Source organism: Tursiops truncatus, chromosome 14, assembly GCF_011762595.2.
Source record: "Tursiops truncatus isolate mTurTru1 chromosome 14, mTurTru1.mat.Y, whole genome shotgun sequence".
NCBI lineage: Eukaryota > Metazoa > Chordata > Mammalia > Artiodactyla > Delphinidae > Tursiops > Tursiops truncatus.
In genome coordinates, this window is record NC_047047.1 from 51310941 (window position 1) to 51338898 (window position 27958).

General features: G+C 46.3%; 1 protein-coding gene across 3 annotated transcripts in view; it reads right to left on the minus strand.

Annotated features, from left to right (window-relative positions):
- Nucleotides 1-27958, minus strand: part of PRKCE (protein kinase C epsilon) — a 683788-nt gene that overhangs the window by 176404 nt on the left and 479426 nt on the right. For all 3 annotated transcript variants that reach the window (XR_012325843.1, XR_012325842.1, XM_033838611.2), the window contains one exon: nt 5108-5246. Coding sequence is in view for 1 of the 3 variants with exons in the window: in XM_033838611.2 (XP_033694502.1) it covers nt 5108-5246 (139 nt within the window). In the remaining 2 variants the exon portion in view is untranslated. The remainder of the gene's footprint in view (nt 1-5107; nt 5247-27958) is intronic.

Sequence of the window (27958 nt, forward strand, 5' to 3'; positions counted from 1 at the left end):
CAGCCCAGGGCACGGCTCACTGAGTGGAACGGTGAGCGGAATCTTAGTCCTCTTTAAATGGTGACAATGCTGAATTTAAGGAGGCCTGTGCTCTTGGAAAAGAAACTAGAGTTAATAAATTTCCCCACCCACATGTGTTCTAATCATACAGGACCACTATGCTCTTGCATATTCTGAGAAAAGACCCATGACTTTCCTACAGCTCGATGATGAATCCTTGTTTTCTTGCCTCTATAACGCCCCAGACCCCCGTCTTTTTTTTTTTTTTTTTTTTTGCAGTACGCGGGCCTCTCACTGCTGTGGCCTCTCCCGTTGCGGAGCACAGGCTCCGGACACGCAGGCTCAGCGGCCATGGCTCACGGGCCCAGCCGCTCCGCGGCATGTGGGATCTTCCCGGACCGGGGCACGAACCCGTGTCCCCTGCATCGGCAGGCGGACTCTCAACCACTGCGCCACCAGGGAAGCCCCAGACCCGCTTCTTTTTATTTGAGGTGTTCCATAAACATTCTCCCTATTCCAAGATCTCAAATCAAATCCTCTCCTTGGTTGTCTGGTGCATTTTATCTTTGACGGTGGCCATTTTTCTTATCTACGTTCTCTGCCTCTCTTTTCTCTCTCTGACCAAGTGTGTGGAGTCAAAGTCACTTAGGTTACATGCACGTATGACAGGATGCTGAATACTCAACACCACGGGCTTCCTGCAGAACGGTGTGTAAGGACTGCAGTTTTACAAACAGAATCAGAATGTCAGTGCACAAGAGGAACTCTACTCTGAGTCAAGAAGCTGCAGAACTTTTTGAAAAGCAAGTAACTGCCCCATCCCAATTTTTCTTCAGCACTGGCCATGTGCCGGAAGGAGATGGAAGATCAACCAGGTTGCATCTAGTTTCACTCCAAGTCTGGCATTAGATTTCTGGGTGATCTCAAGCCATACATGACTTCCTCATGTATCAGATGAGGCTCAGATTCTCAGCTTAACCTCACAAGATTAATTAAGGTGGAAGATTTTGAAAACCTACTGCAAACTACAAAGCTCTATATAATTACAAGGTGGTACTAAATCCAGTTTTTCTTCTATAAGGTTTGGTCTCCACGTTTATATAGAATGTAGCAGGTCACTGATGTGTGTTTGGCTCAGAGCAGAAATAATGCTCAGTCAGAGCAAACCAGGCGTGGTACTGCCCAGAGACAGGCGGGTGGACGGGAGGACATCTCTGGCCGCTCTCAGCGCTGTCATTCTATAAAGAATTCCAAAAGGTGAAGGCTGTGGAGAAGCACGGCTGGAGTGCAGGTACCCAAGGGGGGTGTACTTTGAGGACTCCCCCCCAAGTAGGCAAAGGCCATTCCAGCTTGCAGGTAACTTCTCAGGTAACTCGTTACAGAACAAGGCTCCAGCTCAGTTCTCAGGTTCTAAGATGGAAGAGGAGGCTGAACCCAAGTATCTAGACTGTCTGGGGTCTACTCAAAATGCCCTTCCAGAGGTTGTAGATTGCTTGGGATTAAATCAAAAGATGGGCAGAAGCATTCTGAAAACAGTAAAAACATGCACTTTTTAGGACTCCTCAGAATTCAGAATGAAAAGGAATGTGAGCAAATGCAGCCAACTTTAAATTATTTGGGGCTGGTAAAGCTGCTGGGTTAGGACCTTTGGTCTCGGCCCAGTGGTCAGCACAGGGTATCTGTAAGGTCAGAGCTACAGGCTCCACTGAGGAGCCAGTAACTCTGCTCTGTTCCAAAGGCAAAGGGAAAGCCAAAGCCCAAGACTCCCTCAACCTTGAAAGACCCAGCGGCCCAGCCTGGCTCACCGTGGTACCACCTCAAGGTCATGGTTATCACCCATCTCCTCCAGAAGGCTTTCCCGGATTTCTCCAGCTTTTCTCCTCTCCTCTGACACCCCAAGACCCTGGCCCTAAGATCTGCCAGGCACTTTCCACATACTACCAGCAGTTGAGCTACTTGTTTCATGGTCAGCTGTCTCCCCAGGGCATCCATAAGCCACCAGAGGGTGGGGGCTCTATATTTTTCTGAATCTACCCCTGTGACCAGCCCAGTTCCAACACTCAGGGAGACTGGCTGCCAGGTGTGCCCACCGTGTGTATCTTCCTGGGCATGCCCCTTTCTCTCCTGGGCTCTGAGGGCCTTGGTGCTAAGGAAGCTGGGTCCTGTGCCTCCTCGGTGTGGTGGGGAGGTGGCCTCCAGGTGGCCCTGCGTGTGCTCAGACAGGATGGCGCTGGGGAAACCACAGAGCAGCCCTGCCCACCCTTCCTCAGGCCCCTCCAGAGCCTTCCTATTTTGGGTGGCATCTTTTCTAAAATTCCCCTTAGGCTTGGCCCTAATTATCTGTTTCCTAATCGCCTTGTCACGGATGGAGCTGGTGAGAAGGGCAAGGCTTCACATGCCATGGGGGGGCACCTGGTGCAGCGGCCAACCCCTTGATGGGTCAGAGCTGGGGTAGAAGAGCGGGCACTGGGCCTGATGACGCCAGGCGCTACCCAGGGCTGGCCGCCATTTGACGGGGAGCGGGGGCTGGGCATGGAGAAAGGAGAGGGGCTGCCATGGAGGTCAGCCAAGGGCACACCGTGGGAAGAACAGCCCCAGGGCAGAGCTAATGCCTCAGAACGCGTCTCTGCTTCCGGGGTTAGCCAGGTGTCTCACAACCCCTCCTATTTGAATACAGGCTTATGCTTTCTGAAGCATTTCCATGCTCTAATCTCATTAGATTCTCAAAACAGCTTGATGAGGTGGGTAGGGCAGGAATTATTTTCCCATTTGAAAGATGAGGAACCTGAGGGTCAAAAACATTTTGCCACTTGGTCAAGATCACATGGGGGCATTAGTGGTTAAGTCGGGCCTGGAATCTCAACTCTCCGGACTGTGCTTTTCCCACCCCACCGCACAACCCAACGACCACGAAGACTGTGACGGAGACACCACCGACCCAGCACTTACCGTGGGCCAGGCACCGTGCTAAAGGCTTTAGCGGAGTGATTTCATTTAATCTTCCCGATGACCCTTTGATAAAGGTAGCGATACCCTTATCAGCTGTAATTTGCCTACAGTAAGACCAGGGATTTCACTTCGCGTGGAGTGGCGATGCTGCAGTTGGCACAAGTGTAGAATGGGAAGGAAGAGTGTCTAGGGCCCACTCTAAACAGAGACCGGAGTTATTCATTGTGAGTTTCACCAATGGATTGCCTTTTGTGAAAGCTGTGTGGGTGTTTTGTTCATCATAAAGTGAATGTTTATCTTGGGCTGGCTCCTTGACTAGTACACTGGGCTGCCAACCCTTTGACTCTGGCATCAATTCAGAGGGCCTAGGACCAAGCATTCTGATGATAAAGAGTGAACGAGGAAGGTGGTAGAAAAAGCAAGTCTCAATCGAGAGCTCTTGTTTGCAATGATTTCTCCTTGGAGGTTAAATTCCTAGTGTCCCTGCTAAGAGAACATACTAGAGAGACAGACTGAAATCTCTATTCTTCAGATCTTTTAGAAGATGGAGGTTCCAGTGAGAATTTACCTATTACCATCCTTACTCTATGACCCTCCTCAGGCCTCCCCGTGTCTTGTCTGGGCTGTGGAAAGACTCTCAACCGTCCTTCCCTGACCCTCTGGCTTCTGATCTACACTGCTGTTGCCTGTCTTCTTTCTGGGACAGGTCTGATGATGACCCTCCTTCTGCTGGGAAACCCTCAGTGGGTCCACAGATCCTACAGAATAAAGGCCACTTTCCTTGGTCCTTTTTCGTAACCTTGTTCATTACTAAGAGCACTAAGAAATCCTCTCTTCTAGCCACACTACCTTCCTTTCTAAAAATGGCCAAGAATGTTCTCATCCCCTGGTCTTTGCTCATGTTGGAGTATCACAAGTTCTCATTCCTTTATTCATTCAACAAACCATTACTAAGAGACTGACTAGTGTGCTGGAGCTTGGGAGTACCCAGATTAGAAACATAGCCCTGCCTTAAAGGATTCAGAGCCCAGGAATACTGAGCCTCCTTGCCTGCCCCACGCCCACTCCAGTCCTTCCTGCTGTTTTCAGGAATGCTCCCCACTTCATACCACCAAAGGAAATCCTGCTGATTCTCTACAACTCAATTCATCCACCAGGTGCTCTAAGAACCACCCTCCCCGATCCCGGAGGTTACCGTCTTGTGCTGTGTACCTATTTATTCTGCTTAATTCATTGTTTACTTATCTGTCACTCTCTTTAGACACAAAGTCATTTTAGGAGAGCCACCAGGGTCTTAGTCAATTCTTCATCCCCACATGGCTTTGTGTCTAGCAGGTGCTCAAACAATGCCCACCGGAAGGAAATGAAATCTGGCCGTGCTACCCCTACCCACCATGGACAATGCTTAAAGGGGATTGGTACTTCCTTCTCATCTCACATGTGTCAGAACACTCAGCACCATTTTTATTAAGTATTTATGACAGACTGTGTCTTAAATCTGAATCATACCACACTAGATATCTCTCAGTCTAGGCAAGACTGACCCGCAGAAAGTGAAGGCAAACAAACACTTTCTGATGAACAAAACACCCAAGCAACTCCCATGAAAGGCAACCTATTGGCGAGGCTCACCACGAACATCTCCGATCTCTATTAAAATGAGGCCCAGGCGCTCTCGTCTTCCGGCTCAATCCTGTGTGCCTGCTATGCGGAATCACTGCTGCACTAGAAATGGCAACTACTTCTTGGTTTCACTGTAGGCCAATTATAGCTGATAAGGCTAATCACTGCCTTTATCAATGGCTCTCCTTTTTTCTGGTTATTAAAAAAATGAAAGCAATCATACAAGTCAACAAATGTCTCTTGGTCCTAGTTTTGCGGGTAGTTCTGGACTGGGGTGAGAGGATGCTCAGGGAGGGCCTGGCCAGCTTTGGGGAATGGCCTACTACTCTCAGTTCACCGTCATCTCCCCATCACCACCACTTCCTTATGCAGAAATCGGCAAGCCTTTTACCTTGCCTTTTCTCCCTCCTCCCCGGAATCCATTCTGTTTTTCCAGAGCCTTCCCCAGCACCGCTGGATGACCCTGGCCTATGGGGATGGACTCAGGCCTCAGCCCTGGCAACAGGTGGAAGCGGCCCTTTGTCCGTGGTCTCACCTCGGGAGCGATGTAGTCAGGAGTCCCGCAGAACGTGGTGGTCGTCACGCCGTTCAGAATCCCTTCCTTGCACATTCCGAAGTCGGCCAGCTTGCAATGACCTTCTGCATCCAGAAGGATGTTGTCCAGTTTCAAATCCCTGTAAGATGGGCCAGAACCACACGGTTAATGCTTCACTCATCCCAATATGGCCTTTTTGAGGTGGAGAGGTATGCACATCTCAGGGAACTCTGCTACAGAAAGGAAAGTCTTCAAGGAGGCTTGATCTGCCGACAACCAACCCCAGTCCAGGGCTCCTGCCCACAACGGCCAACCCCACAAAGTGCCCCCCATTCATTGCAGCCTGAGGGAGGAGCTTCTGTAACCTCAGGAATGTCTCAACACTGCTTTGGTTTAAAGAAGCCGGCAGGCATTTACGGAAGCCTTACTGCATGCTGAAATTCATATTATTCAGATCTTGATAAGAGAGAAAGAAGGAACTTAGGCCCCTCCCTTTATCAGTTAATCATGGGGATCAGGTGGGGGGACAAGACTGGCACCCATTGGCACCAATGAAGCACATTGAACCACATAAGAACCAGGCGCTGCTTTACAGGACACGGACTATGTGAGCTGCTGTGTTCTGGGGGCAGCGGGGGAGGGAGACCATTGATGGCTGGCGCAGGCAGGGAGGGCTCCCAGGAAACTGACTCAAGAGAAGCTTGGCTAGGTGGTAAGGTTTGGACAGAGCATGAGGAGAAAAGGTGGGAGGGAGGGGAAGGCCAACACAGTACATGCAAAAGGCAGTGAAGAGACCAGAGAACTGAGTCCCAGTAAATGGTGAGGCAAGGCAGACATGTTGAAACCAAACCCGAAGAGCCCAGAACGCCAGGAAGGGGGGTCTGAAATTCATGCTGAGGGGCCGAGGGTAACTGAAGCCCCAGCCTGCACAAGCGCACACGACACATTTGCAAGATCAGTCTCTTAGGGGCAAGAAGGCCAAGCAGGGGAAGGGTCTGGGTGCAGGAAGGAAGGCCCATTGGTTGCAATAACCAGGCCCCATAGAGCTGGGTGGTTCTCAGGCCTCAGCCAGTGCAGCTTCCATATGGCCTATTTTACAGTTTGGGTTTCCCCTAAGATCTCGTATAGAATCTAGGGTTCTGGATAAGAATTCCCCTAGCAAGTCTGCAAATTCCAGACCTGTCCCATATAAAGATCTAGATGGAGGTCCTCACCCTGGGTCTCTCTCAGCAGTCACTCCGGGGTAGGGGGGGCCTTGCAAAGAAGGCCGACTGCCCGGCACACAGAGCAAGAGGGGCCTTTCTCACAAGCCTGCTGGCGTCTGGACTTGAACTCCGGCCACCGTCAGGAATCCAGGCCCGAGTGCAAAGGTGGGGCAGGAAACACTCTAAGGCCAGCCTGTCTTGCACCCGTGGCCCCATTTCCTCATACAGCTGGGACTTCTTGAGAAAAGAGAAAGCACATAAAATGTGCTGCTCCAAGCAAGTGCTTGCGGGCTACAGAAAGAAGAGTGCGCCCGGGCCCTTGGGACCAGGGCTCCCCGAGTCCCTACCCTGGCCACCGTGCGTGGTCAAGGCTCCGCTCTGGCTGGGGGAGGGGAGCAGTGAGGGGAGCATGACTCGGGTGCAGGCGGCCTGGGTTGCAATCACTACTGGGGTGTGGTCCTGGTGCAGTCACCTTGCTGGTCTGTAAGCCCATGTGCTGGCGTGAAGGGTTACTGTGATGAGGTGTGTGAAAGAGCCGGTCTTTGATACCCTAACACCCGCCTCCTTCATGAGGAAACTGAGAGGGAGCCGGGTTTCCTGCAAACGTTTGAGTGGCTGAGAGGCTGATCCACGGCCCTGCTGAGTTAGGGCCCCTTACACGCTCTCCAGTCTATAGAGTTGCCTTTCCAAGACCTACCCTTGCCCACCACGATCACCATGGCAACACCCACGCTAATAGTAAGGACAACCTGCGGAAAGCACCTGGTAGTCTACAAACCACATTCGTATTCTAAACAACCCTGAGAGCTAGGAAGACCACACTCTGCACGACGGCGTCAGAAACAAGCACAGGGAGACTGGAAGAGGGCAAGTGACCTCCGTAAGGTGGCAGGGTGCTGGTGGGACTGTGACCTGAACTCAGGTCCCTGGCTCTGAAGGCTGGCATCGCTGCCTCCGTGTGCTACACTCCCCTACCTTCCTGCCTTCTCAGTGGTGGATGACTTTCAGTGCCAGTCACCAACCCCCAAAATATAAAGGACCCCGCATGCCATCGCTCAAGCACTCTCTTTTAAAGCCTTTGTTATGTCATAGGAAGGACTCGTTCTCATTTGTACAAATGGAATAGATTTCAGAAGATTCTGAGCCAACTCGAACCTTGCCCTTGTGCTGAAAATTGCGACTCAGTGTTTCCGGCCCATCAGGCTCAGCCTTTCCTTCTGCTCGGGGGGCTCCTACTCAGAGCAAGAGAAGGTGGACCATCTAGTTTCTCCCCACCTCCTGCCCTTCTCTGCCTGCCCTGGCCCAGGTGCACACCATCCCTGGGCTCCCTGCCCCTCTGCTCCCTGGAGAGAGAAGTCACTCCTGCTGAAGGCCCAGGGCAGCCACCAGGGCCGAGCATGTTTTGCAGCAGCTGCCCCTCTGCTGTGGCGGAGGGAGGCCCCAGGCCAAAGCATTTCTTCCCACTGTCCTGTCGATGATGCCTGACATCTTCCTTGGAGTCCCCCTCCACTGCCTGTATTTATCTAAACTCCAACTCCCCATGGGAATCCAAGTCCCAAGGAAGAGTTAGTGATTTATGTTCCTTTCCTTTTGTAACAGGAAAGATTAACACAGCTTGAAAGACCCCTGGGGGCCAGGAAGGCTGCTACTGCAACTTTATTTCTCTGGGCGTCTTCAGTTTCATTTTAAAAAGAAAAATACTCATACCACAGAGACCAGATTTGTCTTGTCCCGGGCTCTAAGTGAGTTCCTGAGTGGGGTTTCAGGGGATGGGAGCGCTCAGGGAAGCCCAGGGCCATGCTTGCTCAGGTGGAGAATGAGAGAGGAGAGAGAATGCCCTTCCCTGCAAGGGAGAGGGGATGGAGCCTGCAGAGACCTTCCCTGCAAGGGAGAGGGGATGGAGCCTGCAGAGACCTTCCCTGCAAGGGAGAGGGGATGGAGCCTGCAGAGACCTTCCCTGCAAGGGAGAGGGGATGGAGCCTGCAGAGACCTTCCCTGCAAGGGAGAGGGGATGGAGCCTGCAGAGACCTTCCCTGCAAGGGAGAGGGGATGGAGCCTGCAGAGACCTTCCCTGCAAGGGAGAGGGGATGGAGCCTGCAGAGACCTTCCCTGCAAGGGAGAGGGGATGGAGCCTGCAGAGACCTTCCCTGCAAGGGAGAGGGGATGGAGCCTGCAGAGAGAAGGTGGTATCCCCGAAGCTCTGCTAGAGGCACAGCTGGCTGAGGGCGGTGGTCCCCTCATGATTTCCCTCCCCTTCTCCTACCAGACACCCCTTTCCCCTCTTGGTCACACTTTATACGTAAAAAAGAAAATGTGAATATACATTCATTTCCTCCCGTTTAACTGAATGCAAGCTTGTTATATGCACTCGTTCACACCTTATATTTTCTACTTATATATTGGCTATATTGGAGATCTTTCTGTCTCGACACATGAAGAGTCTCCTAATTCATTTTTATGGCTGTATGATACTCCACCGTATTTTGGGGGGGGCCATTTAAGATGCTTCTAATATTGTGCTATTATAAATAGTGCTGCTGTGATTAAGTTTGTACATAATGACATCTTGTGCATATGTGAAAGTAATTGTACACATATCCTAGACATTTCTGAGTCAAATAGTAAAAAATGTGGATTTTGATGAATGTTGTCAAACTGCCCTCCTTAGAGGTTGAACAGTTTACATCTCCATAAGCATATATGATAGTCCCTGCTTGCTACCATGTTGTGTTACCAAGTGTCTGGTAGTCTGATAGGTAAAAATAGTATTTCAGTATATCCCTAGGTTTCTCTGTTAAGTTTGGGCATTTTTTCCTATATTTAAAAGTGATCTGTATTTTTTTTTCTGTGAACTGTTACCTATTTTCCTTTGGTGGTGTTTGATTTTTATTGATTGTTAGGAGTTCTTTCTACATTAGGAAACAACCTTTGTGTGGGCTAAGAATTGCAAATACTTGTCTCAGTTTACTCTCTGACTTCTGACATTGCTTATGCTTGTTTCTGCCAGGCCAATCTTATTTCTTTTGATGTAACTGAATTGATGTTTAATTTTACGGTTCTTGGAGTTTATGTTTTCATTTGAAAGACTTTGTTTTACCCATTTCAAAGTTATAAAAGCATTCTCCCAAGGTTTCTCACTAGTACTTTTAGGCTTTCATTTTATAAACGTTAAGTCTTTGATATAATTGGAATTTGTCCTGATAAAAGGTGTGAAGTATAGATCCAACTTTGTTTCCAGACTTCTAGTAAGTTGCCCCAATCCAATATGTTAAATACTTCATCTTTTCCTCATTGATTGAAATACCACCTTTAATAAATACTGGTATTAAATGTCCATATATATTTGGATTTATTTCTGTACCCTTCACTCTGTAACATTGGTCTGTACCATACTTTTTAAATTATTGTAGGTTTAAAATATGTTTTAATAGCCAGCAGGACTGGTCCCCTTCTTCTTCTTTTTCAAAATTTCCTGGCTACTCTTGCATATTTATTTTTCCATACAAACTTTAGAATTATCTGTCTAGTTAAAAAAAAATTCCTAGTGATGTTTTTTATTGGAAACGTGTTTAAAGTTATAAATTAACTCAAGGAGAATTGATCTTTCTATGATGTTGAGTCTTCCTATTCAATAACACTGTTTGTTTTTCCATTTGTTCAAATCTTGCCTGTGTCCTATAGGAGCATTTTAAAGTTCTCTCCTATAGATCTTGTAGTACACTTTTGTTATATTTCATGGCAGCCTGCCGGTTGTCCCAATATTCATTCTCCCTTTCTCCTTAGTGAGAGAATGTTGACTTCTTTTAAGCCATGCACATAGTGATGCAGCTATAAACTAGAATTCAAAGCCTTCTTTAGAGCTGGGCGTGGTTATGTGACTAAGTTCTAGCCAATCAGATGTGTCGAAGTCTCCTTGAAAGGAAGAGCCTTACACTTCTGCTTTCCTTCCTCTATCCTATTGCCTGAATGAGGATGTAATGCCTGGAGTCCTAGCAGCCACCTTCGACCATAAAGATAAGGACCACGTCCCAGGAATGGACTACCTATACTTCCAGATAACATTCTTAAGAAAAAGAAAAACCTGTACTTTATTTAAAGGACTGTTGTCTGGGTTTCATGTGTTAACTGCAACTGAATCTACTTCTAAATAATCCAAGTTATTATTTTATATTTCACATTCCTATTGTAAATAGGAGCTTTCCTTCCATTCCATTTTCTATCTTGTTACACACGTTTGTACTATTGATTTCTGCTAACCATTCTGTGCCCTGCTGCTACACTGAATCATCTTTATTTTTGTAAAGGAGTTTTTCCAGTTGATTCTCCTGGATTTTCCATATCATGTGTAATCAGTGATCATTTTGACCTCCTCCTTTTCAGGGATTATATTGCTAACTTATTTCTTCTGTCTGATTGTGTTGACTAGAACCTTGAGAACAGTACTGAAGAATAACGGTGAGAGTGAGCACCTTTGGTAGTCCCTGATCTTAGGGGGTGGGGCTCCCAGAATTTGGTCCTCAGGCAGAATACCTTTATTATAGCCCCTGTCACGTGGCACCTGGATCGAAGGCTTCCTTACTGTACTTTCTCCACGAGGCTGAGGATTGTGAGAACTTCCATGGAACCTCCCTGACTCCCCGAGCTGCCAGATGTCCAAATGGGCTGTGTGGGGGCTGGAGAGAAGCGGGTAAGGAGCAGGTCATATGCCCTGTCCCTCTGGTCCAGGGTTTCTCACCCTTGGCACATGGAGCTGGACTGGCATTTGGGCTGGATAACTCTTTGTTGTGGGGAGCTGTCCTGTGCACCGTAGGATGTTTAGTAGCATCCCTGGTCTCTACACACTAGATGCTCTTAGCAATCCCCAACCAAGCTGTGACAACCAGAAACGGCTCCAGACATGGCCAAACGTCTCTTTGCAGGACCTCTGGCAGACAGCTACTTCTCTGATATAAGTCTTAACAGTGATCAAAGCTCCAAGATGGCCTAACCCAGATCATTAAGCCAAACAGGGATTTGGGAGCCATGCACTGGCTATCAGGAAAGGGTGCAACTGCCTACAGTATCCTCTGCCATTTTATCCTAGGAGACAAGAACCCTGACACACCAACCCTGCTGACATCTGCTATCATCAACCACCTTTTTTTTTTTTTTTTTTTTTTTTGCGGTACGCGGGCCTCTCACTGCTGTGGCCTCTCCCGTTACGGAGCACAGGCTCCGGACGCGCAGGCTCAGCGGCCATGGCTCACAGGCCCAGCCACTTCGCGGCATGTAGGATCTTCCCAGACCGGGGCACGAACCCGTGTCCCCTGCATTGGCAGGCGGACTCTCAACCACTGCGCCACCAGGGAAGTCCCATCAACCACCTTTTTAAATGTATGAAGAAATGGAGGCTCACTTGCCCAAGGCAAGGCAAGTCACTTGCCCAAGGTCACAGGGCTGGTAAGAAGCAGCACTGAGCTGACTCCACACAGCTGCCCGTGATCACCTTACAACAAATGGAAGGCCCGTGAGCTGGAAATCTCCATCTGCTGATTGGACCCAAATTCCTTTGGGCTGGATAAGGAAGGCTTCGTGGTGAGAAGGGGAATACAGAGGCCAAGAGGTCACAGTGGCTGACAGGGAAGGACTGATTTAGATGCAGGATGGTATGACCAAGGCTCCCTTGGGGCAGGAGCACAGATCTCTTCCAGAAACTCAAAAGGCACCAAGAAAAATTCCCTAAACAACACATCTTTAAAAAAAACATTCTGTAAAACCTATGGGGGTAGGGGTGAGACCTTGCAGTTGGTTTTAAGGAGGGAAAAAAAAATGCTTTTCTTCTACGACCAACTGCACTGCTTTATCGGGCTGGAAAATGGGAAAGGGATCTGTGAGTGAAAGCAAAGATCCCTCAAGTGAGTTTACTGTGAGCTGGGGAAGAAATGGTCTTGTCCTGAGGATAAGTAAGGTGTACAGAAGGTCTTCATATCAGGGACATCTGTTACAGATGGGCCGAAATCTGCAGTAGATCAAATTACACTTTTGCTTTTAACAAAAATTTACTTTTAACATGACATGGAATCAGCTATTGCTATCTCTAGAAATGTGTCCACGACAATTTGAAATACATATTTTGGCTCCTAAGAATTGTACGCCCCTGCCCCCCACGGCTATCTATGCACTTAATGGCTATGTCTAAGACGTAGGTGCCTCTATGTTTTGATCTGAGATGCTGGTGGGGGGTGGGGGTCCCCCAACTTGTCTCTTCCTGATAGGCAGTGAGGCAGTTCTGAATCTGAATCCTAACTTGGCTACTTTCAAGCTGGATGATGTTCAGCTGGTCCAAAATATCATTGGGACTCAGTTTTCTTATCTGTAAAATGGGAAGAATACTGCCACGGTTCACTGATGTAACTGACATGAAAGCTCTAGCACAGTGCCTGAGACATGGCAGTTACCCCAGAAAGTCTGTCCTCTCCAGGGATCTCTAACGGTCACTTCTTAAAATACACCTGCCACGTGAGGGCAAGTCACTAGAATTTTTGAAAAATACTTATTACCTCTTACTGTGTATAAGCCACTGAGAGAGACACTGTGGGATGAAAAATAGGAAGCATATGCAACTGTAATATATGAAAGAAAGTGATGACTGATACTTAAATGAAACAGACAGACACAGATAGAGACTGAAACTTTCAGTCCAGTCCAGTGAGAAAAATCACAGATTCCTTTCCACTGGGCCTGGGGAATGACAGCTGATGGGAACACCTAGAGCCCCAGGGGAGAAAACAACTGGCTGGGAGGTAGGGAGTGGGGGGGGGGGGTGGGGCAATACAGGTGTTTCTAATCAGGATTGCTGTGACAGCTTCCAGACCCTTAGTTAGCAAACTTCTCAGGACCTGGATGCCATGCTGGGAATGGGGCCTGAAGGGTTGCTGTGGTTGCAGCTGTAACCTGTCCCTAAGCTCCAGGCTTACACACCTTAAGGCTATCACATGCCTTATCTCTCTTACCACGCAGCCCTGGCAATGAGTAGCATCATCCCCAATTTACAGAAGAACCTGGAGGGAAATAAAGCCTAGGGAGGTGAGCTGGGGCCTGCACTTCAGAAGCTGGGTGAAGTCCTCCATCCCTCCCATAGCACCTCAGCCATCTCAGCTGAAAATTCACCCTTTGCCATTTGTAAAATTTTAGTGTCCCAATTTGACGGCAGATTCCCCGAGAATAAGGGCCAGAAAACTCTTCTGTAAACCACAGAGCAGTCAGCAAAGGGATGACACCCGTGAGACCCTTCACACACAAGAAAAAAGTGAAAAAAATTTTGTTTTGCTTGACTTGTAAACTTGCCCTAAAGGAAGATATCCATATGCTCCTGTCTCCTTCACCCTGGCTCCATTTTTTTTTTTTTTTTTTTTAATGCCCTCACTTCCTGGTATGCTCACCCCACCGGCAGGCTAATTCCACAAAGCTCAGGCCTGAGTGCCACAGAAACGACAGCAAATTCTTCCATTTACTTGAAGATAACAGATGAGAAAGATTACTTCTCGGGATGCCAAGTATTTGGATCACCAGAGAGCAGGCCCTTGGGGCGAGGTTATGAAGGAACTCTGCTTGTTTTTGGACAAGTAGTGGAGACTTGTAAACGACTGTGGTTAATCACATGGGAATCCAGGCTCTTCTGGCAGACGATGTCAAACACTTTCATAAATTTAACAGTATGTTCAAGAGAAAGACCATTTGCCCCTTCAATGCAGTCAGACTCCCCTCAAGGTGGTCGCCAATGCTGGTGACGAGCCATCACCCTTTCTCCCAGCTTTCTCTGTGGCAGCCACCTCCCATCACTCCCAGGAAGGCCATGTCACTCAAGTACGACCCTACACCCCTACGACGGGATGGCAAGCGAGAAGCCTAGGAGAGTGTACCCCTGGCCTCTCCATCAAATAGAAAAGCATAATTTGCTTTCAGAACCAAGGTAAATGATTACAAAATTCTCCGTATCAGTGCTGATACCTGAGAGTTGACGATAATATTTCACTCTGGGCCAGTCTGCAGAGAAATCTTTCTCCAAGTCTTTTCACAGGAAAAGCTCAATCATTTAGGAACAAAATCATAACCACCATTTTTCTTTTTCAAATGCTTTTGCATGCCAGGCTCGGGGGTAAATCTTTTATATGCATTAACTCATTTAATCTCACAAATAGCCTATGAAGCTGGTAAGACTATTATTATCTCCATTTTAAAGACGGTCTCAGGGGTTATTGACCTGGTCCAGAACACACAGGTAGTGAGTGACAGAGTCGGTGCTGTCTGACATCAGCTCCCATGTTCTTAATCACTTTGCTATGTTGCTTGGGGAGGGAAAAAAAAAAAAAAACTGTAGCACGTTTTTGCCGTTTTGCGGGATTGGGAACACAACTGTTGCTCTTGGAGGGTGGTTGCTTTTGACTCACAGCAACATGGTTACAAGATGCAACTGATAAGCTAGACACTGCTGTTTTGACCAAACAGATGACCCCTTGTCTGAAGACAGCAGACTTTAAGCTACCACACTGACAGCTGAAAACCTGAGGTGTGAAAGAGCATCCCTGTTCACGGCCAAAATACATAGCCTGGGGCTCTACCTGGGCATTAAGACTTGGAATCACTGCAGGATCACTTATCTGATAGCATGATTTTCCAATTACTTTTTTTTTTTAACCCACAGTACTGAAAGCAAATCCTTATCCTTAATACTCATGGATAATATCCTGACCTCCACTGATGGGAAATAGACCTTGACTTGTGTCCCCAGCAAGTAGGATGGGCTGCCCTGACCATGATACTTACACCTAGTCCCCTCATTCCTCTCCAGGTCATCAAACAACCTGACTTCGAAATGGCTATTTGGGATTCAGCGTACAGACCAGGACCAAGGACAATGGCGACCTCAAGCAAGCTGCTTTTCTGAGCTTTACTGTCTTCAAATATGAGATATGATGGCTGGATAAATTAATCCCCAAGGATCCTTCTCGTCTAAGACCCTGGGAAGCCAAGGCAGCTGGAGCACATGAAGCTTGAACTTGCAGTCCTAGCTGTTCGACACCAAATGTTTCCCTTTCCACTTTGGAGCAAACCTTTGCCAGCAGGCGTTTTTATACAAAATGTAAATCAGATGACGCTCTCCTCCTGCTTGCATTCTTCCAGGGCGCCCCATGAACTCGCTTCCTAACATGGTGCGCAAGACCCTGTGTGGTCTCCACCAGCCTGGCCTTTTAGCCTCATCCCTCACCCTACCCCCACACAATCCAAACCTGGGGACTGGGGGTGGTTCCCAGATGTGTGAGGCTGTCTCCTGCCTCAATGTCTTGGCAAACCCAGGCCCCACTGGGAGCATCTGTCTTCCACAATGGCCCACGCCATGGGGGCGGGGCCTGGGAATCCCCCCAGTGCCTGAAGCATCCTAGCTTCTCAATACCTGTTGGTCAAAGGAATGAGTGAGTAGAGAAGTGAATTTGTGGATCATGGCCCCTCCAGCCAGATGACCTTATTTTCAGATAATGTACGGAACTACTAAAACATACTATTATTAAAAAATATTAAAACTAACGCCCAAACCATCAGAGGCAGCTGAATCTGATGTTCTCTTGCACCTTCCAATCCATCCTCTGGTTATACTCAGGAAGAACCCCTTTTTGACCCCAGCAACTTCCACGGCAGTCAGACTAGCATCCGAGTGCCTTACTCTGGCCCTGGGGCTGGCCCTTCCCCATCTCATTTGGAGTCACCTTCCCCTTTGTCCAGCCACAGGGGTGTCTGACAGTTCCTCAAGCTCACCGAGCACTTTCCTGCCTTGAGACCTTTGCCACATCGCTGTTCCCTTTCCCTGGAAAACAGACTCCTTGCCATCTGAGTCTCTGCCTCCATTTCCTTTCCTCAAAGACGCCTTTCTTGGCCACCCTGTCTAAAGTGTCCCACCACCACCCGCCCCCGACCCTTCCTGTATTCTCAGTAACCAGGGTCATTTCCTTTGCAGCAGTGATCACAATTTGTAATTACTTTGCTTGTTTATGCCCTTGAGTTTACGGCTTCCCTCACGTGAGCTCCACGAGAACTATGTCTTCGTGTTTGCATCTCGGTCCCCAGAGTCCTGCAAAGCACCTGGCACTCCATGTTTGTTGAGTGCCTGGATGAGCTAATGAGCAGGATCTGTACTAAGTCCATTCTAATGACAGTCTAGTTAATGGCATGACTACAACTCCTAATACATCCGTTGCCTACTTGGCCCTACTACATAATGCTCCACAATACTTACTGAGTTGCCACTCAGGGTCTGCTTTGGTGCTAGGAAGACACTGACAGAGGACACAGTCCCTGTCCTCAAGGGAGAAGTGAACATGAATGAGTCCGGGATACTTGGGATGGTAAGTTCTACACCAGAAGGACAAACAGGACACCACCACTGCCCTTAGAAGGCAAGGGCTGCTGGTCTCGCCTTTTCTGGGCCCAGCGATTTGCAGCTCGGAACCCAGCCAGCACTCTGTCATCACAGAAAGGGCCACTCCAGCTAAAGGACCAAGAGTAACCTTTCTGGGGGCGTGCCTGGAGCCTGGCGGAAGTGGACTATGGAACCCTAGGCAGGGCCCTAATTCCCGGACAGGAAGGCCAGAAAACTAGTCCTCAAGCTCCTCTGTCAGTACGACAAGCTGCCAGAACCAGAAAGTATAGGGCTTCCGTGTGCAGCCACGCAAGAAGCCACGTGCTAAGACAGTGGTCAGCCCCTTGCAGGTCAGTCCAGCCCAGATAAAGAGCTGAGGAAACGCAAATGTAACCCTGACAAGTTGAGGGGGATGTAGGGAAAGCACGTCTTCCTGCAAAGCGGGGGTCACCCAAGTTACTTGGAGGATATCAGAGGCCTCCGGCAAGGCCAGGGAGCTGAAAATGGACTGACCTCTAAAGGACAGAAAACAGATTTTATTATTCTTAAAAAAAGAAGTTGTACATTTATATTTGTTTAATTTGGCCACAGAAGGTATTTGCTTTGAGACCAAGTGGCGCTTTTCAGCTGATCAGGGATGTGAATGCGCGTGCGTGTAGGCACACATGCCACTAGGGACAGGTACACGGTGTGTTCATGCCACACGTCTGTTCGTCGGCTCAGGTCGAGGGGGATGCACAGGTCCATGAGGATGAGGCAAGGACCTGTGAAAGCTTCCTCTCTTTCATCAGGGAGGACACATCTGGTGGAGTTTATGAAACAAATACGATTAGAGCTAAGAGTACCTCCAATGCTCCACCTGATAAATATTTACGGGGCACCTACTATGTGCTGGTGAGGTCCAGGTTGTGGAGTGAGGGCAGGGGTCGACCAGTAGTTCAATTTGCATATGCTGAGTCTGAGATGCCTTGGCGACATCTAACTGCACGTGATGGCCAGGTGATGATATATGAAGGTCTGGGCTGGAGAAAGAATGAGTGTGGGTGCGATTTTCTGAGAAGATAGATAGTATAGTGTGAGAAGAGAAGAAAGCTAAGACTGGTCTGTGAGCAAGCCCAACGTTTAATGGGTGGGACTTGCAACGAAACCATCAGAGAGGAAACTCACAAGCCTGGATGCCCAGGAGGCCCAAGGAGGAGGGACAATCTCAACCAAAGGGCAGGGCCAGTCACTGCCGTGCTGCTGACGGGTCTCAAGTTTGGTGATTCAGTAGCTCAGAGTTCTTTTTATCCAACTGAGGCCCAGGAGGTAGAGTCCCTTGGCTTTATTTATATTTATTGATATTTTCTCTTTATGCTTTGTGATTCCAATTTAGAAATAATGATAATAGTAGTGATAATAATAATAATAAATTTTACATTTCAAGAAATGACTTGCCAGATCAATAGAGGTATCATGTACCAGGGCTGGCCCGGTGAACAGCTTTAGTAAAGAAAAGAAAATGTCAAACCTGTCAATGGGAAAAAGAGAAGGAATTTCCAGAATTCCACTCAGGGGAAAAAATAAAGCACTAATTCTGCAAGTGACACTGGGAGACATGTCTTTGTATAAGACGGTCTCGTCTCCACATAGGAAGAATCCCCATTCAGAAAAAACCCACTGGAGCTCTGTGTTTTCCAGAAGCCTTCCAGTCTCCAACCAAGAAGGACCTAGCAGCTTCCCCTCCTTCCCGCCTCCTCCAGGTGAGTGGGTGCACTGGCGCCCCAGCTCAACAACAGCCCAGCTTCCCGGGTCCCTCTCTCCACTCCACCAGGCCCACTGCCTTCTGGCTGCCCTCCCTGGCACTCCCTACCTACTGCACCATCTGAAGGGGTACTCAGGATATTTCTTTACTCCCTTCCCTTTAAAACTCACTCTCCCCCCAAACTACAAGCCCTTCTGAATGACCTGCAAATCTGTTCAATGTCATTAAGCTAAGGTAGGCATTTATGGCTTGGTACGCAACTTCCCCCAGGAACCTGCACAGACTGGTCAGAAGACTCTGGAGAGCTGGTGGAGGAGATGGGGCAGGGGGCACAGCCTCAATACCACTTCTCAAATCCTGCCTGGAGGGGGCTGAGGTCCCCTCCAGGGCTCTCCTAGTGGCCACCTCCTTATCCCTGCCTCTGAGTCCAGCTTGAGTCAGCTGCTTTTTTTTTTTTTTTAACCCTAGGACCATTCCTGGAGCAGGATTTGGATTTTCCTGATATCTATCAGCTAAAATTCAGAGGGCTGCTTATTCCCTGACTTGGCTGGAGATCACCAGCAGAATGTATCCTCACAGTAGAGCAGGTTGTTTGGCCATAGCTGTGGATGAAATAGTAGTAAGTTACATTCAAGGGAGGGAGGTACTTATAAAAGGTTGGTCCATCTCTGCCTTGGGAAAAAGTGATACCTGGCTTTTGAACAAAGTCTCTTTCAATTACAATCAAGGTCATGGACGTGTACTGAGGGCATGGGGTACACACACAGAGCACAGCAGACCCTCAGATTTAGCAGTTATAGCTTTCTATTCTTGAGGTACCCTGAGGATCCATGATAAGTAGCAATTTCTACCTATTCAGGGTACATACTTTAATTGGTTTCTTAATGAAGCCAGTGCGTGGGGTCAGCCAGTGGGCCAATGAATGAGCTCAACCCAGTGGAGACAGTGGCGAGTCTGGGAGAGGAATAGTTCTCAAACAGAATGCAAGTGCTTTGACCAAATTAAACACAGGAATGTGCAATGTGTTGGGGATTCAGATCTATGACAAACAAGTCCTCCAAATACTCTATTCTGCAATAAAGAAATCAAGATTTGTGAAATTTTTTTTAGCAAGTGCTGTGGCAAAAACGGAAACTTTAGCGAAAACTAAAAAGGTGGCTAACGTGCTGTAGGATGTGCCCAGGCAATATATAACTCTCAACATCTCTCTTTATATGTACATTTCTATGTCATACTAGTCATGCTATATACTTTATTACATGCATACATCAGTATATATTATTGTATATGTACTTTATTATATATGTAATAAAATATATATCAATATTATGGTTAGTATAGAGAATATCAAATTAATATATAGAGAGACACTGATATATAGAGAGAGATTGAGAGTTACGTGTTACCCTGCAGTGAATATATATTTACACATATAAATATAATATAATGAAGTATGTATGCCAAAAGTAGTTAACATGTAGCATGAGAATGAGCCCAGGCAACATATAACTCTCAATCTCTTTCTCTCATACATTAATCATACTAGATACTTTATTGTGTATATAATAAGGTATATATAATGAAGTACAATTGGCCCTTGAATAACATGGGTTTGAAGTGCATGGGTCCACTTATACATGGATTCTTTTCCAATAAATATGTACTACAGTACTACACACTCCATGGTTGGTTGAATCCGTGGGTGCCAAGGGCTAAGTTATACATGGATTTTTGCATGGAAGGTTGGCTCCCCTAACCGCTGTGTTGTTCAAGGGTCAACTGCACATATATATAATAAATATACAGTAGGATTAATACATACCATATATAGAGAGAGATGTTGGGAGTCGTGTTGCTTATATACACACATGCAATAAAGTATGTCTATGGTAAAGCTTCTAGTTGGATTAATATATATGACGAATATTTGGTGTGATTATTTGGATATATGTATTTATATTCTATATATTATATGCATATATAGTATAATATATGTACATATAGCATACGTTTTACATAAAATCAGTAGAAGTTTATGTGACTTCTTAGACTATATTTGGAGTTACTGGTCGCCTCCCAATTTTGCAACTTATTTTTACCTACTGGTTCATGCTAAACAGGGATAGAAACAACAATTACTCCTGAACCTTCAGAGTACACAAATGCAAAATCTGTCATCTTATCAGGCTAAAAAAAAGAAAATCACTATATTCATGCACTAACAGCTTCAAACAGAAGTTAATTAAACGAATGCTAATTTCCTCATCTGTTGAGAACTGTCAGTTTTTATTGCCAGAGATTAGCTGTTAAGACATATGTATATATACCCAGAACCACATCAGCTCTTTTTTGAAACGTAAATGTTCTGATTTAATGGAAAATTACTGCAAGGCACAAGTATAAACTATAAAACAATTAAAATCATAAATCCAAATGGCAGCAATTCTCAGTGAGTCTTACAACATCAAACTGAGCAGTTGCCAATCTGGAAAGCTCTGCCCTGGGCCCAACAGGTGAGTTGGCTGGAGCTGGGGCCAGAGGAAGGCACAGGCCGCTTCCCACGGATGGCCTCCAGCAAGAACGCAAGGATGGTTGGAGTCCCTGTGGGACAGTGGGATGGTCCGCCCAGGGCTCAGGAGGTTCCAGGGCAGAGGCTGCCCACAGGTTTCTAGCCAGCTTAGTTCCCTTTCATAGAAAAGACCATTTATTCAGGCATTCAAATATTTACTGAACAACTACTGTGTAACATGTACTGTTCTTGGCATAGAGGAAACAAATTCCCTGCCCTGCCCTCACGGAGCTTACATTCTAATGTGGAAATTGACCATCAATTAACATAACAATAAATAGTATGTTAAGAAATGAAAAGTGCTATGAGCATTTAGGCTGAGATGAACTCCGGTCCATGTCCTTGTTTCTTTTCCATTAAGTGACAAGTATTTATTGAGCACCTTCTAAGTGCCTGGGCCTTTGTGAAATGACTTTCAAGAGACAGAATTCTAAGACTTGGCTTCTGCCATCTGCAGGTGGAGCCAGGAGAAAACCCTAAAGACACCACCTCACGTGGATGATCTTATTTAATTCTCTTCCAAATTCTCTGAAATGGGACTACCATCACTCCCATTTTATGGATGACGAAACTGAAACTTATAGAGGGTAAATATCTTGCCTAGAAGCAAGGTGGGGGTGGGAACCAAGACTTGCACCTTGTAGAGCAAAATCCTAAACACGTGTGTCTCCGCTGGCTGGTGGAGACCATGTGCACTAAAGGAGCTCCTGAGAAGCTGTAAGCTTCCCGAAGAAGGAGCCACATCCGCTCCACCGTCCACATCCTCCCCAGGTCCATACTGCCTGCTCCAGTGCACGTGCCAGGAGAAGTCAGTAAACCAGACAGCCTGGTTGTTCTCTCATGCTCTCACTTCCGGATCACCCACCCAAATTTCCAGACCAGAAGGTCTTTGCGTGTGTGGTCATCCAGCACTGACTTCCCAATAATGACATTTCATTGGCTTGTCAATCTTATTTTTAATGGTCTACCAATGATCTAGATTTGGGGCCCTTGGAAAACTGGTTAAAGACCAGTGACATAAGGATTAGGGGACATTCACCAAAACAGGGACTCTCTGCGATACCACGTAAGGATTAGTAAGGCAGAGAACCGGAGACCGAGCAGGAGAGACTGTGATGTCTCACAGATGTGAGTTTGAAGATTACTCTGGCTCTGACTTATTATCAACAAGATGTGAGGACAGTGAGTGATCCTCACTGAGCCTCAGGCCCCTTGCCTGTAAAATGGGGATAACAATAACTCATTTCAAAGGCTTACTGTCATGCTTAAATAAGATAATATGTGAAGAACTCATCATAGTTCCTGGCACAGGGTGGGCGCTTGACTAATATTAGTTCCAATTCCCCTTCATGAGCAATTTCCAAACCTGATCATTCAAACCACTAGTTTCTTGTTCCTCTCTAACTGCCCAAAAAATGACTGTCTGCCACACAAACAGATGCAAATATCTGCTGTTTTTTTTTTTTTAGGCTGACTACATTTTAAGTGACACTGTAAGGGAGCAACACAATGGCAAACCACCACCGCCACCAACAGAAGGGGAAAGCAGAATGAGGAAATATAAATAGGAATTGTAGGATGGAGGCTGTGCTCTTGTTGCTCAGATCCTGTCTTAATTCGCCACTGTAGCTGACTTGTTATGGGTGGATGGGCAAGGTGCCTCGGCTGTGAATCGTGGAGGAACAAGGGGCACTGACACGTGGCCATTTCGGTACTCCTGTGACTCCTGAGGCAAGGGCACAAAGGTGAAGGGGCTGTGATCTGCCCACACTGGGGTGTGCCGTGGTCACGTCTAAGAGGCCTGGCTGTGTCCGGCCTCCTTGGCCCCTGCCCATTTTCCCCATGATTTTCCAGCTTGCCTGTTGTATCTGTGACCTACCCCTTCTCTGTCCAGTAAATTCCTTTTCTGTACAAGTTGGCCAGAGCCATGCTTATTACTAAGACCCCTGACTAACCCTCCCAGTCCCAGGCCAATCTAAAAACCCTTCACTCACACAGGCTGCCCGTGAGGACAGCTGCTCGTTGTCAAAGGCTTACAAACTTGGAACTATCTCAGGAGCTAGGCCAGTGTATTTTGAGAGTAGAGAGGCCCTGCCGGCCACCATACGTTCACAACTGCCTGTTGACCACCTACTCTGTGCACAGCATTGGTTGGGAGCAGAGACCAATACTGAGAAGAGCAACGAGGACAAACAATACCAAATGCATTGGTCTCCATGCTCTAAGAGAAGGTCGGGGCAAATAATAGCTACTCGGTGTATGTTGACATGACCCAGAAGCTCTCTTCCTTTAAAAAAAAAAAAAAAAGTCTATACAGCTGTTTCTCCTCGAAGTTCAAAATAAGGGATATTATTAAAACCTAGAGGAATCATCGTGCAGGACACTGTATTAAGAGATTAAGAATCTAGTGTTACTAGATTAGCAATATGGGAAGAAAATATCAATGATGAACTGTTTAAGGGCAAGGATCAATGAGTTTGAACTGAACAAACCTGAAAGCTCAATAACGAATCAAAACTGAAGCAGCAGCAGAGCTACTGGGAAGGCCCCAATCTGTACGCTTTCTGGCCCTGAACCCTTGCTTTTTCCATACTTTGCCCTTCAACTCCTAGGCTAAGGGTCTGGAGGCTTAAAATAACACAAACGGACTCCAGTTTTTAAAGCTCAATGACAACATCCATATTTCAAAGGAGCTCATCTAGGGTAAGTCTATTTTTTTTTTTTTTTTTTTTTTTTTGCAGTACATGGGCCTCTCACTGTTGTGGCCTCTCCCGTTGCGGAGCACAGGCTCCGGACGCGCAGGCTCAGCGGCCACGGCTCACAGGCCCAGCCGCTCCGCGGCATGGGGGATCTTCCCGGACCGGGGCACGAACCCGTGTCCCCTGCATCAGCAGGCTGACTCTCAACCACTGCGCCACCAGGGAAGCCCTAGGGTAAGTCTATTAATGCTGGGCCTTAAGAAAACTGTGATGAATTGGGAGACTGGAATTGACATATATACACTAATATGTATAAATAGATTACTAATAAGAACCTGCTGTATAAAAAAATAAAATAAAATTCAAAACAAAAAAACTGCAAATGAGTGAGGTGTGTCTTCACCATCCGGAGCTTTCCTCACCTCACCCTGTCTGTCCTCAGTGGTGCCCTCTCCCTGGTCCAGGGCCTGCCGGCCTCTCTGCTCTTTCCGCTCTTCCCCACCAGCTCCCGCAAGAGGCTGCGGCAGCAGTATTCAGCCTCCAGTGTGAGTGCTCCAGGCAAGAGGGAAGGGAGCTCACATTTGTCAAACTCCTACCAAACACCAGGCTCGTGGCAGCTTCTGTGCGGGAGACCCAAGGTCACTAAAGAGTTTCCACTGTGAAAAATCTTTTAATCTGACACTAAAATGGGAAATATAGATTTAAGTGTCAAGAAACGTGAAGTAAAAGGTATAAATATTGAGTGTTCATGTTCAGGTTTTTGCAGAAACTGTTTTCTCTGCCTGTAACACTCTTCTCCGCTCCTCACCGGTCACCACCCATCACTTCCTGCAAGAAGCTTTCATGGGTTCCTCCAATTAGGTTCACTGCTCTTCCTAAGAGGTGCCAAGGCATCTGGACCTCTCCTGCCACGGTATTCGTGACAATGAAACGTGAATGCCTGTTTGTCTGTCTCCCCCACTGGGCACTAGAAGGGGACAAAGGGACCCAGTCAAGTTCACCACTTCACCTGTGCAGGACCCTGCACAGTGCCTGCGATGTTGTAAGCACTTCGTAAATGTCTGATGGCTGACTTCTTAAGAATTAACAGGCACTCAGAGGAGACTCGGAGAGAGCGCTGTGGGCTGAAGGGGGTCAGCTTCCCAGATAGCCAGCACCTTGGAGTACTAAATAAGGAAAGATCCATGAAGAAATTTTCTTCTGAAAACTTAGTGTTGCCTGTGGCACCGCTTGGACGGCTGTGGCTAAAAGAACACCGCCTAACCCCACACTACGACAGCCAACCCGCTGGGCTGTTAGTACCCTGGCTTGGCGGCCCCAACCCTGTTGCTTACGTTCGCCCTGCTGTTTGCACAGATTAACTTGCCTTAAATAAGTTTTAATCATTTTAAACAAGTACTTCCCTTAGATACAATGGAGACACGTACAACTTGATTTTGATTCACACTCCATTTTGTTAGGGCAGTAATTATGTACGGAATGGACTTTGATTTTCATGCTTATTTAATCCTAATGTGAATTAGGAATGACTCACTGCCATAGGCTGCGACATTTGTTTTTCTCAGAGGGTGCTTACTTACGTACCTACTAAGTATTCTCGCACTGTTAATTTTTTTTTTTTTTTTAAGGTACCTATTTACTGGCATGGGTGAACTTAGGAGAAGGGAATTATTCCAAGACACTAAAAAGTGGAAAAATTCCATCAGTTAGTTGTATTTGGCTAGATGAAGTCAATGCAAGTTCATTTCCCTCCTGATGATACACAGTTAACCACATCTAGGAAATTGACATTCTGTCCCCCCCCCACCCCCTTTAAGCCCTGCATGGGAAGAGCCAAACTCTGGCATGATTTACTAACTTCAGAAAAGATTCCTCTGTTCCAGATAAATTGATTCCTGTAAACTCAAACTTTTATTTTAAACTCAGTCATCGCTACCTAAAAATGTTCACCAAAAGTCACTGTTCTGTTCACTTATTGGCTGGTCCCAAAAAACTTTCTAGAGGAGCACAGTACATCAGAAACCAAGCAATCCTCTTTGTCAACCCCATAATGGGGACCATGCCTATGTTTCCTATTAGAATTTGGATCCCTGAGTTCTATGGAATGTGTGAACTGTGGTACAGGCCATCAATTCATTTTCCCAACTACTCTTTCCAAAGACATTTTTACTAACATTTAGATAAATATAAATGCGAATCAATTACATTCCAGTTTTCTAAAGTTTGTGTACATATATATAACTAAAGCATGGCAGTGAAGAATTCGAGAAATTGCTACAGGGAGAAAGTATTGGGCAATCAGCGGCTAAAGTAGGCAAGACAAATAATTACCAGAGTATCTTATTTGTGCCCCAGTGAGAGAATCCAAGGGTGACATTCCTTTTTCCAGAAAAGACTTAACTGTGTGTAAGGGGTTCTTTTCAAGACTCACCATATTTACCCATTATGTGGAGGCTGCTAGTAGAGAAATAGTTTTAATTGTTCAGGGTCACCTAACATTATATAAACATGCAACACAACCATCCTTATCATTTACCACATGGACTATGTAAAGATCTTTGTTAGATATAGTGGAAGATCAGAGAGAGATAAGACTTGTTCCCAGTCCTTAAAGAGTTTATAGTGTGTCAAAGTTGTATCAATGAGTGAGGTACTCGGTCCTATGAATATGACCTCTTTCCTCTACCCAGAGGCCCTAACATAAATGTAGAGTTGTGGATTTACATGGTCAATTTTTTTTTGACACAAGTAGGGATTTCCAGCTGGGGAGTGAACATGGAATTACAGACTAGTGTCATAGGTACTGATCAAATAAGGTTTCATAGAGGAGGAGGGACTTGATTCTATTAATATCAGCTGATTAGATTGAACTATTCCTTAAGAGGAAATTCTTCCTAGAAGGTTATTCATTCATACTCCTTATGATATCTCAGAAGGCAGCAATTCCATTTTAATTAGAAATGAGAATAGTGTCCACTGCTTGATGCTAACTAACGTTTCTTCCTATACAAGCAAACATTTAAAATCACTTTTCAAACTGGGAAGACGTTGACGAAATCGCTTGACTACTGTCAGGTGCTTGAACTCAGCCGTGCTTGAGTTTGCTTCCCCTTCCATCAGCATGTGCCTCATAAACATTGGTCTCTTTGTTCATTGTTGGAAGCTTGGTTATTCTGTGCTTGGAAAGGCACTAATCCTTACAACCTAAGAGGGCTGAAGAAGGACTAAAATACAATGTAATGTAAAAACCAATACGTTTGTTTTTGATCTATGTGATACAAAACAGAACTCTTGAATAAAAAAAAAAATCCCACAAGGACTCAGAGGCAAAAAATATACAAATCAATTTTCACCGCAAAGTAAAGGAGCTGCTACAGTGGAGGATTACTGGACTGAATGTCAATATTATGACACAGTGTGAATGTGTTTCGTGTTTGGTAATTGCAATCATTGTTGCTTTTGTTGTGGTCATCCACTTACAATGCTTGGTGTCAGTTTATTTGTCTCTTGTAAAAATAAAATACAGTGTGTGTGCGTGTGAGTTGTGAAAAAAAACATATACACACTACTAAATATAAAATAGATAACTAAAAAAAACAAACAAAAACCCCCCCAGAATTCTTCAGGATTCTAAACAGTAAACGAGAGAGAAATCATTTCATTCCCCGAAGAGAAGTAATTCCTTGCCTTTTGACCCCCTCCCCCAATTCTTTTATCCTCATTATCTCACTGAACCTTATTCTAGTCTCACTACTTCCCAGTAACTGTTCCACAATTGGAGGAATAGTTTAAGACATTAAAGTGTGTGACTTGCTTATCGTTTTACTCTGAGTTTCCTTTGAGCAGTGTGTTGACAAAAAAAGGGGAGTGGGGGCTCGAGTATTTTCCTCTGTAAAGCTTTTCCTTTCCTTGTATTTGCACATTTTTGTTAGTGAACTTGAGTAAACTTATTTCTTGAATTTAAACATATATTACAGAGAGAGGTTTCAGACTCTGACCACTGAGCAGTAAATGTTGCCACAATAACCAACGGCAAGGCGGTCTGGCCAAGTTTTCTAGAATCTCTTCTCCAGCTTTACTAGGGAATACTGAACTCAATTTTATATGAAAAATAATTTGGCTTTGCTAGCTTTTCTAAGTATAACGGAGGCGAACGCTTGTTGGCACAATGCTAAAGAATACAGACTACGGTATCAGATACAGCAAGGTTCCAATGCTGCTCCCCTACTTCCTGGTTCTGG